Below are 12,195 nucleotides of genomic sequence, written 5' to 3'. Positions count from 1 at the left end.
AAAGAGCACAATGTGCATGTTTATTGATTTTACGACAATAACACTATGCCATGTTCTATCGTTAAAGTCACAGGGGCTAAGCCCGTTTTGGGCCCGAACCCTGTGATACCATAAATATATATATAAATATAATAAATATATATATTTATGGTATCACAGGGTTCGGGCCCAAAACGGGCTTAGCCCCTGTGGTTAAAGTGATAATGTCCTACGGACCCGGTTTGGTGAAGGCCTGTCCCGAGACACAGTTAGATTATTCTAACCATAATTTACTTGTAGACGACAATTTAACGCTATGCTTCTCGTAGACTCGGATATTGGCGCAAAGGTGTCGTTGATGCGGAGCGAAAGAAACAAAACAAAACAAACAAACAATAAAAAAAAAAAACAGACTACCCACGGGTGGACGATCACAATACCCACTTAAATACTAACACGGTAGTGGAGGATTCAGCGTCGGGTGTACGCCCCTTACAAATATGACCCTTTTCCTCATAAACATGACCAAAACAGGCTATTTCTAAAACACACATATATGTCTTATTTTGTCAGAACTCTGTAGCTTCAGGGGACTTTGCCTCCTGGGACCCCACCATTGCTTCACCATGGATCCACTAAGGATTCAAGACAGCCCCCAAACCCCCACCACCCCCTCTAAAATTTCTGGATCCGCCATTTTTTGTGCCGATTCTCAAATCGCAGCGGTGTGTACATAAAAAAGATATGATTCATCAAGACTAACTTTTACCTCGAAGTCTTCATTCATTATACTTACATATTACATTACTTAGAAATAATTGTCGCAAAAATGTAAGCACACCAACCAAATGACTCAAATCCTTGAAATAAATTAAGGAAGGCTTAGCAATGTACAATTTCACAAGAAGTAGAACAGTTTTAAAGCTCATCTGCGCTAAGCTGAAATGCGAGGTGAATTTTCCTGATCGAAGGTTGTCTGTCGTATATCTGTAAACTTTCAACACTTCTTTTCAAGAACCACTCAATCTTGGCACGAAGCGTCTTTCGATAAGGGGGTTTCAAGTTTGTTGGATTAAAATTATTTCAAAAAATCACAAAATAAGATTGGAAAACTTAGATAAATGTTATACTCTCTCATAAACATTTGAATACAATTACAATTTTTAAAAAGCTGTTTAAATTTATAATTATTTGGTCTATATATCTGTATAAGACTCTCTTTTGAGTAGCCATGGAATGTAAGGTAATTCCATCTTCTGGGTTGCAAAAGAGCGGGAAAACTCCGCGCTTTTGTCGAAGATTTTATATGACTTTTTTGCGACCCCAAAGATGGAATTACCTTATTATTTATTTCATTGCTACTCATAAAAGAGTGTTTTTCTCTCTAATTATTTGTTGTTTTCCTTGTGTTCAGCGACGCCATATTGAAAATTTTCAAATTTATATTGCATTAAAAATGGTCTCGGAAACGAAATCCACTGAGTTATTCCTCTTTGAATCAAAACTATTTATAAGACACACAAATATTTGTGACTTTGATGTTTTATTTAATTATTACATACAACCTGTAATTTTAAACATTAATTGACAAACATCAATATCAATAGTTTTAACTATAGTATAGAAAACTGACACATAATATAAGGGAGTTCTGTCCACAAAACTTTTTGTGTTGGCTAAGTAAATTGGGATATGTGACGTCATTTGGTTAACATCTGAGAATAATCCTTCACCGTGAAATATATTAAAATATCTTATACAGAGTACAAATGAATCAAAATCTGAGTCCAATATGGCAGCACATTTTCTTTTTAGGAGCACTGATATTAATTGTACAGTTATAACAAGTGTGTATATAAACACTGGATTTTATTAGTGAATATTATCATTAAGCATGGCATTACTTTCGTTACCCACATGTACAAAGGCCTATGACATGGGTCTAATGGACAACCGGAACCGGTAATTTTGTCTGTAATAATAATAGTATCCCATACTACGAAAGCCCATTGAGCTCATACTCGTAACTGAAAAAAGATATTTTTTTTAACGCGTAACTTTCGCGTTACAACGCATAACTTTCGCGTTATAACGCGAAACTTTCGCGTTATCGAAACATTTGCGAATTAACGCGTAAGTTTTGCGTTTTAAAATTCTATATAAATATAGTTTTGCAAAAATAGGAACCCATGATTAATAGAATGAACGAGGACTGACGTTTATACATTTATAAGTAATCTTAAAGTAAAGAACTATATGCGCACGCTAACATGCCTACAATTTATACGCACACGTTTCAGAATTTTTGGTATATATGCTAATAAAGTTTTATTGAATGCAAAGTAGAATTTATATTTGTAATTGATTAATACCATTGTTGCTTAGCTAACAACAGCTTTTAATAAGGTGGTATACAATTTCGTCCATTGAAATCAAGCCTTAAAATATCACAGAATTTCAAAAAACTATCAAGTTTTTTCTGATCCAATAATTTTGATCCACCATAAAAATAATCCTCATGACGAATACAACCAGGGGTATTCAACAGGACTTGGCAACCACTTTTCATTTCCTATATCCTGATGGCGATAATCAACTCACTTCCGGTATTCCGTTCAGACAGATACTTTTAAAGGTATATGTGCCATATTAAACAGTATTTTGTTCCATGTTAATATATTGTCAGCATGATAAACTATGAAAAATAATACCATCTGACAATTTCGACAAATCATATACGGGTATTAACGGAATACTGATCTACTCAATGTAAGGAGAAAACGAGGATTTTCTAATAAATATTTATGAAGGAATCAAGTTTATTGTCGATGTGCGCAAGCGCGCGAGAAAAATGTTACTAGGATTTATAGTTGATAGTCGTACTGAAAGATGGTTTCAATTGCTCAAAGTAATTCTCTCTACCCTGTTTTCGTCCGTCTTTTATCGCTGAATGTGTCTTGCCAACAGCTTGCAGGCCGTCCACACTTTCACATCAAGCATTGCAGAACAAATTCCTAACCCACTTAGGCGGGTCATGCAGATTTTTTCTGCAATAATAGCTACCTCCATCACCCAATGAAACAACAAAGAAAGACATTTTATTACCTATATTTTTATGTATTTTTTTTAGAAATATGAACTATATTAAAGTACTGAGATATCACATCGTTGACTATTTCTGTACTTTAAACGTAGCTTTGACCTTGACGACGCTCCATATTTTGTAATGATTACGCGGACAGGTGGTACTATAAAACCGGATCGAACTAGTTTGCAACAAACATTAATTCATTTTCTGATGAAAGCAATGTCAATACACACATGTTGATGAGTACAGTGTTTAATGTACCGTGTACAAACTCTTGGGAGTTTTTTTTTTTTTTTTTTTAGATTTACGTACAACAAACAATCACTACAATGCCTAAATGTAAGTCCATGCATATATGTTAGACTAATTTATCATATTCGATAAGCTTGGGCATGTCTAATAAAGGTGTTTTTCATTAACATCATGTACAGCATGCAAAATTCTTCGTCTGCTCCGCCAAGATCTCGTAGGTGGATCCAGTGGCGGATTTAAGGGCGTCCCCCCCCCTAAAATTTTATGCAAATCGTGGTATCTTGTTTAGAAAAATGTACTAAATGATAGAAGAAGCAATAATTTCTTCCACTCCCAGAGAAATAAATGACAAAATCTTTTGATTTCTTGAATTACTTGATTATGAGAATTTAAATTTTTTTTCCCCAAAACCCTTAAAATTTGAGTCATTTTATTCATTTCACCTTATTAAAAATGATAAGATATAGTACAAATGACTAAATAGGAGACATATTTCAGGCCCTATAAAATCTGTAAAATCCAGGAGCTTTCGGGGGCTTCGCCCCCTGGGCCCCCACCAGGGCTTCGCCCTGGACCCACTGGGGGCCTCAAGCCAGACCCCTGCCTCATACAGTGGCGCCCCCCGTAACTGCAATTCTTGGATCCGCCCCTGGGATCTATTGAAAAACCTAAACATTGACAATCTACGCGAAAATATAGTTACTCGCACAGGGCACAGGCACCGGAGCCTGTGTTACTCGGGCCACTCCGACAAAGAAAGGAAGACCATGGTTGCAGCAATAATTTATACTCTGCTGTTCGTTTTTCAACTTGATATTAAATCTAAACCTTTTTAATACCGACGAAATGGCTTTCTCCTCCGTACTTGTCCATTGATGTAAATACTACCTTATATGGCATATGCAAATAACTTGACAATCGGAAGTTGAAACTTCAGTCATCAAATATGGCGCACAAATATAAATTGAGAAATTGGAATATATCGAAATTGTTGAAAACGGTAGAATAGAGCCTCAAAAATCGTAAGTTGCAGGTTGTAAATTTATATCATGACTAATAAACATAGAATATCATTTTATTCACGTAAAGAAAGTCAGGAAATATTTAGAATGATCGAAAATGTTGCGGGAGTGAGTCACTCCCGTTTATATTTCACCATGTTGAAAAGTTTCAGGACATTGTTTCCAATCCATATTTGTTATTTCCTTAGGCCACACCAATTTGTAAAATAGTTCTTCGGATTTTCAAACAAAAAAAGTGAGGCGAGAGGACAAAATTATTTTACAAATATTATTTTTAATTTTGGCGATGAAAATTATGAGGCGAGCGAATACAGAAAATATAAATATTTTTAATTGAATTAAGTGTGATTTTAAAAAGCGGGCGCCTAAAAATAAAGATCTAAAATCAACAGATATCATTTGTTTACCCCATAAACTTAAATATTTTTCAACTTTGTTTATATAGTTTACAATAAATAAGAAGTATTTCAGGTTTCAAAGACTTATTTTCTCTATACCTAATATATGTACTTTGCAACATTAACTGATAAGGTATTTTTGAAGAATTTTATTTAAGTTTCATTTCTACAAACTTTCGATTCAGAGATATGCATATTGCTAGGGACACATCCAGTGTTGACATTCATTGCAATCTCCATTGCATCGTTTTGAGCATTTTCTCGAATTTTGATAGGACATCTCCAAACCTTTTGTGAATTTGTCGTTAACTGTCGGTTCAGTTTAAAATAGTCCTCGATCAGTACCCCTTGCTTGTTGTAAGAGGCGAATAAATGAGGCGGTCCTTCAGTTCAGATAGGACTACAAAAACTGAGATCCTTGTCACAACAGGTGTGGCACGATAAAGATCCCTTAGTGCCATAAGCGCTGAGCATAGGCCTAAATTTTGCAGCCCTTCACCGACAATGGTAACGTCTTCATGTGAGTGAAATATTCTCAAGAGAGACTTTAGTCAATATATAATCAAACAATCAATCGTACGCTGTCGATGCTCTCTAAATAATGGCATCGAATAGCGCTTCAAAAGTTTCATCGGCTTCCAGTTCGATCCCAGCATAAGGAACAACTTCCAATCCAATGTTATGAAGTATTGTACATATTAAGTTTGCTGTAAAAAGTCGAGAAAAAAAATTACGGATATTTTTTAACACGCAGGCGGATATTATTTTTTGATAATATTATAATTTGGATTTATTACAAATAGAAGCGGCGAATCCGACGAACTAGATTACAAATTGGCATGGCCTTACAGAAAATGTATTATTTAGTTGTGCGAAAATAAAGAATGACGCACGAACTTTTTTTTTTTTTGACTGTTGTTAACATTACAGACAGAATTCATGAAGTCAGATTAGCGCTTTTCAGTACTTTGATTTTATTTGACAACAATGATTCGTTGCAGACTTAGGTATCGTGAATTCCACAGTTACTTAATGATGTCGAAGAGCAGAGACGCATTTTCAAAAATGCATTTCCCACATTAAATCAGTTTCTTAAAATACTTTTGATCGGTATCTTACCACAAGCCTTATCTTCAATGTTCAATATCCTTATCATTTGTGCACAAGTGGAGGACGGCTTACTTTTACAATCTAAAGGGGCCAACTCCAAATATGAAAAATTTGGAAATTCAAAGACTTTACCGCAATCATTTGCTGTATATATTGTTTAACGTCCCACTCGATAATTATTCACTGATGTAGGGTCGTGGTAGCTCAGTAGTAGAGCGTTCGCTTCATAACTGGGAGATCGTGAATTCAAGCCCCGTTTGTGCCAATCAAACCTAAGATCGATTGATTTGATATTGTTTAACGTCCCTCTGGAGAATTTTTCACTCATAGGTAGTGATTGCTCCTTCCCCAAACGCTCGGCATTTAGAAGTGAGAATCATATGTCCTTCGAATATTACATTAAGACGGAGGTGTTACGGCTGGCGTTGGCACGATAAAGAACCCTCACTACTACGGCACTGAGCGCTAAACATAGGCCGGGTCTACATTTGCGGTACTTCACCTACAGACGGTGACCTCTCAATATGAATGAAAAATCCAGAAAGGGACGTGAAAGCAACCAATCAATCATATGGTTTTGGCTATATTTAGCTCCAAAACTTCATAGTTATTTCGGATTTCAAACATTTCGGTTGAGCATCACTGAATAGACATTTGTCGAAATGCGCATCTGGTGCATCAAAACTGGTACCGTATAAGTTTTACATTATGACCCCTGGGTCGAAGCCTCTGCTGGTGGAATGTTAGTCCCCGAGGGTCTCTACAGCCCAGTAGCTAAGTACTTCGTTACTAGCTTGAAAATACGGATGTATATTTAATTGCTGTTATAAAATTTAGAAATTCATTTCAAAATTAAGGATTATCTCCCTCATGCATAGCTCTTAACTTGGACAAATTTGGCTCTACTTTTTTGGCACGCTGTTTTTGGCTATATTTAGCTCCAAAACTTCATAGTTATTTCGGATTTCAAACATTTCGGTTGAGCATCACTAAAGAGACATTATTTGTCGAAATGCGCATCTGGTGCATCAAAATTGGTACCGTATAAGTTTTACATGGAGACGTCACTATTGCCGGTGTATGGCTGCAAAATGTAGGCCTATACTCGGCGCTTACGGCCTTTGAGCAGGTTTTTCCAGTCTTATCCGAAGGGCTGCGCATTTAGTCGCCTTTTACGACAAGCAAGGGGTATTAAGGACCTATTCTAATCCGGTTATCCACGGGGTACGGTATTTCTAGAGAACAAGCGCATGTCAAATGCTTATATCATTGTACCTAATTTGTTCATTTGTTTGCTTGACCCATATGGGTGTATTCTGCAATAAAGTATTATTAAGATAATGTATAGAATGTACTAGTACACTAGGGAATAATCAATTTCCATGGGGGCAAATTTTCATGAGTCACTGAGTTACCACAGACATTGTTGATTCTACTGTGTATATTAATTGATCACTTATTTGTTGTGGCGGTCCTTCGGATGAGACCGCAAAAACCGAGGCCCCGTGTCACAGCAGGTGTGGCACGATAAAGATCCCTCCCTTCTCAAAGGCCATAAGCGTCGAGCATAGGCCTAAATTAGTGATGTCTCCATATGAGTGCAATATTCTCGAGAGGGACGTTAAACAACAATCAATCAATCAATCTTATTTGTTGTCTTCACATTTAGACCTAGAGATTCAACACGAAAGAGAGGGAAACAAGGACGTAATATTTTTTGAAATTAGAGGGAGGGGCTATGAAAAAATATATCTCGTCAAGCGTACCCCCTTTTTGGTCTAGATATAGATCTGCCGTCCAAATTTATGTGTGGCTGGATGGGGGTGGCTTTGTCCTTGGGGGAGCCAGAATCCTAAGATGTGATATAAAGAGAACTTTTAAGCTTTCAGGGCTGATGACACATTATTTAGAAATCGTCAGGATAACTTGAGTTTTCATGCTTACATTGAGCGCGCTGTGGTACACTTATGATGTACAGTTGACAGTGGCGTAGCCTGAGTTAATTAATGTGTACGCCTATTGTACGGCGAGGGGACTGGGGGCCGCTCAAGGTGTAACACTAACAAGATAGCAGTACCAATAGGGAGACTAATGTACCGCAGATACTGCAGACACTTATTTTTCACCTATGTTTGTAGCATTTGATAGGTTGTTTCTTTATGTGTACGCCCGGGCGTTTTGACGTAAACGTAGCTACGCGCCTGGTTGAACTTAAAACCAATCTTTCTTTTTAAGGCAATTTTCTGGGTCCCTTTATGCACTTCTCAGCTTGTCATTCTCAGTTAACATTTGAATATCGATAAACACGTAATAAAAAATTAAAACGAGTAGTGTATTGCAAAAGTGTCGAACTAATGTAGAAAGAATAATAATTGCTAAAGAATTTACAATACTGTATTTATAAACATAATTGTCGGTTTAGTGTTTTTATTGAAGCAGTCTGTATATTGATTTATTTCGGTCCAATTTCTGTAGTTGGAGTTGATCCCTTTAAATTGTAAAAAGTCAGCCATCGATTGTAAAAGTAAGCCTCTTTGTAAAACTCCAGTAGGGCGAATATACTTCCCTGATACCATTTACAATATATATGTCAACAGAGTGAAATTATTTTGAATAATATTTACATTTCAGTAGCTAAATACAACTAGACATTTCTCCCTTGCCCCTTAATTGATATTTGACCACCGAAATTTAATGCATAAAAATACTTTGGATACACCCTTTTTACATGCATGTGTGGCGGTCATACGGGTTCGATCGCCGCTGGTCAGATAGCTTAGTTGGTAGAGCACCAGATTAGTGATTCAGGGGTTCCGGGTTCGAATCCCGGTCTACATTTTCTTCTTTCCATTTGGTAAACAAAGACCGGTAGCTCTTATAAATAATATCAACACGTCACTCTTGTATTGATTGAAAGTTTAATTTTGATACAATGAAATTTAACATCTAGACATTTTTATATTATTTGCAAAGAAGTAGGTACAGTTTCTAAAGTCATTTGGCCCATAATATCGATGATTTTACTTGGAGCATTCAAATAAGGAATAGATTAGCAAACCCAAAATCCGCTCAGTTTGATCAACAAAATGATTTGTGTCATATGACGAGAGCTAGAAGTTGGCATAAAATTGCAGAAATGACATTTTCAATGAAAATATCCACAAATACAGGTGGTTTTCCTTTCAGAAAACATACAGCGCATGCGTCGAGCAAATTCATATTCAAGTATGTTTTTCATCTTAACATAATACACAATATATATCATTTTCATTTTGCTCGACAAATGCGCACATCTTTCCTGAGCAATAATCTGTATGACATTTGGCAGTTTTCAGGCTTAGTTTGAAAAGAAAAAAACCCAGCGGAAAATGTCTTATTCATGATGTCATAATGCTATTCAATTAGGAATATCATTCTGATTTTGTTGACATAGTATACCCAATCTGATTAAAATCAGCTCCTCGATCCGCTCCTTTATTTTGATTTGTCGTTACTCGAGTAGCGACAGATCAAAAGAAATAAAGGAGCGGATCGAGGAGCTGATTTTAATCAGATTGATAGTATACCTGGCATATATTTTACTTTCTTAAAACGCTGATTAAGGTTCATTCCAGACACATTTTATAGAGAGAAATTTTTTGGGCCTTTTTAGGAATACAATCGACTCGTACAATGAAATTTAACATCTAGATATTTTTATATTATTTGCTAATTATGGGCATTATTTCATGGTCTTGTCAAACGACAGACACGAAGCAAGAAGGGATGAGGAGGACGAATACAATACATTCAAAGCGGGAAATGCTGTATACCTTTACTCACGACTTCAGCCATGTCGGGTGATTTTTGGCAAACTAGCATTCCGTGTGCATTCGACCATAATTAAAATAATGGAGATCTATCTGTTTGTTTAAGAGATATCTCCTTTGGACGCTAAAAGAAATATTTCTTTTGTATTTAAAGGTATCTCTCATTCAGATTCTTATTAAAACATCGCTATAAGTGAAAGAGATATCTCTCAAAGTAAACGAGATATTCCTCACGGTACAGTCGCATTATCTCAGTGGTAGAGCGTTCGCTTCGTAACCGGGAGGTCATGAGTTCGAGCTCCGCTCTTGTCATGGCCACGTCAAACCTAAGATGTTAACAGACACCTGTCGTGATTGCTCCTTCGTCTGGCGAAGCCACCAAACCCTCGGTATATTAAGAAGTGAGAATCACGATTCTTTCACGATATGACCTTAAAAACGGAGGTCCCGTGTCGAGGCAGGTGTTGGCACGTTAAAGAACCCTCACTGCTACAACCCTGAGCGCTAAGCATAGGTCTAAATTTGTGGTACTTCACCTACAGCTGGTGACGTCTCAATGTGAGTGAAATATTTTCGACAGGACTTTTAAAAACAAACAATCAATTCCTCATTGTAAAAGATGTTTATCATTACGTAAAAGAGATATCTCTCTAAGTGAAAAACAGATCTCTCTTAATGAAAGAGATATCTCTCCAAAAAAAAGAGACATCTCTCTAAGAAAATGATATCTTTTTCTTAACTTTCTTGGAGAGATATGTTTTTTTTCTAAAGAGATATTTCTTTAAATTAGAGAGGTATATTGTTTTCCAAATAAATAGTAAACCGGCTTGTCATATTTTGAATACGTATTGATAAAAAAAAATTAAAAAATAGATTTTTTTTTCTGAATTTCTAAAACAATTTAGTCCAACGACAGGGACACTTTGTTCCTGTTTTATTCTCAGTATCTTGCATTATCTAATGATGTCATATACTAAGGAAAATTATTAAAACAAATCAATGATGACAGTGTTGGACATACATATAGAAAACAATAGTGCTGTTGATAGCACATCCTTCTGAACAGTGAAAACAGGAAAATTCTAGTACTAATACATCTTTCCATAATGCGGTGGAAATCTTGTGGTTGTAAATTACGTAACTGACACAACAGTGAGTGTTCCCGGTCCGCCAGTCGGACATTCCATCTTGCAGGAACAGGGCGACCCTCCACAATGGAGACCTTTTTACTTTGCATCGGATGTTTTCCGGAACTCGCTTTCCTCTTCACGATGGTGACTAAGATTCAAAGCACTATGTATTTTGTAGCGTTATTGTTCCGGTTTTTCCCGCATAAGAATATACAAAGAAAATAAGTATGTGTATTATCATTGATGTTTGACTGTGTACAAGTATATAATGTTGTCATAGTTATGGGTAAACTGAATTTTATAGTCTCGTTATGTTTGTTATGGACAGCATGTTTAGGTAAGAAAATTCACTTACTTTTCCATGATGAAATATTTCTATATTAGTTCTGGCCACCTAACTTTCAATGCTTGCAATCTATTCAAAGCATTTTATTCATAAAAATGAATTTGATATTGAGGTGCGCGTACATGCAAAAACCGATTAGTATCTAAGGAAAAAGACTTTGTTATCTGGAAATTACGAAATCAGACAGTTATCTCGTTATTGCCTTTATAAGGAGACATTTTTCTCGTCATTACGGGAGAAGATATCGTGGTTTTTAGAAGAAATAAAGTAAGCATTTTCGTGGATGTTGCAGGATAACGTCTGAGGTCGAATAATGTTGTCCTGAAAAGCCGAGGATTTTTATTTCAAACCGCATTTCGAGACCGAGGAGGTTATCCTGCATCGTCCACGAAAACAAGAACATTATTTCTATTTTACTACGGCTCAGACATTTCCCCATTACCGTTACTTCGTGACGTCATTACAGCTTCCGAATTTTTGCAGACAAAAAAGGCGAGATTTTTTTTTAAAGATATTTCAAGAATTTAGTTTAATGTTGACATACAGTATTATATCAATGCAATGTAATTATTTGATCTGGTCCCCTCGTGCGTAATAGGAGTTGATCACGTGACCAATTTCATTTCATATCCAAATGAAGTTCTCAATTCTTAAAATCAAATGATCAGTTATCGTTTTTATTGTTGTATTAACAAAATACGAAGTGTAAAATAGAAGGTAAGATTGCGGAAAAGCGATAAAATAGTTGTACATTTTACAACTGTTAAAAGGCAATACACTACATATTGTTTTGTTTATTTGTTTTACGTCCCGTCAAGAAATTTTCACTCATATTGAGACGTCATCAGCTGTGGGTGAAGTACCACTTTAAACCTCGGCTAAGCGATCACGGCCGTAGCAGTGAGGGTTCTTTAACGTATTAATGCCTGCCGCTACACGGGACCTATGCACACGGTTGAGGCCTTATATCATTGTATTCATGCATCACCGTCTCAAAAATTCAATATAAAAAATACTAACAGACGTCGAACAAAACTCACTTGAGCTTTCAGCTCATGTAA

General features: G+C 36.2%; 1 protein-coding gene across 6 annotated transcripts in view; it reads left to right on the top strand.

The window, feature by feature from the left end:
• The first annotated feature begins 10,943 nt into the window (after nt 1-10,943).
• LOC125649653 (mucin-2-like) overlaps nt 10,944-12,195 on the top strand; it is a 32,997-nt gene continuing 31,745 nt past the window's right edge. For 4 of the 6 annotated variants that reach the window (XR_008803433.1, XM_048877325.2, XM_048877326.2 and 1 more), the window contains exon 1: nt 10,999-11,125. Coding sequence is in view for 4 of the 6 variants with exons in the window: in XM_048877325.2 (XP_048733282.2) it covers nt 11,032-11,125 (94 nt within the window). In the remaining 2 variants the exon portion in view is untranslated. Of the gene's footprint in view, nt 11,126-12,195 lie in introns of all 6 variants that reach the window. The other 2 variants (XM_056166799.1, XM_048877324.2) reach the window with 2 other exon arrangements.

Source organism: Ostrea edulis, chromosome 5 (genome assembly GCF_947568905.1).
Source record: "Ostrea edulis chromosome 5, xbOstEdul1.1, whole genome shotgun sequence".
Lineage (NCBI taxonomy): Eukaryota > Metazoa > Mollusca > Bivalvia > Ostreida > Ostreidae > Ostrea > Ostrea edulis.
This window is presented reverse-complemented; position numbering and strand designations above follow the sequence as displayed.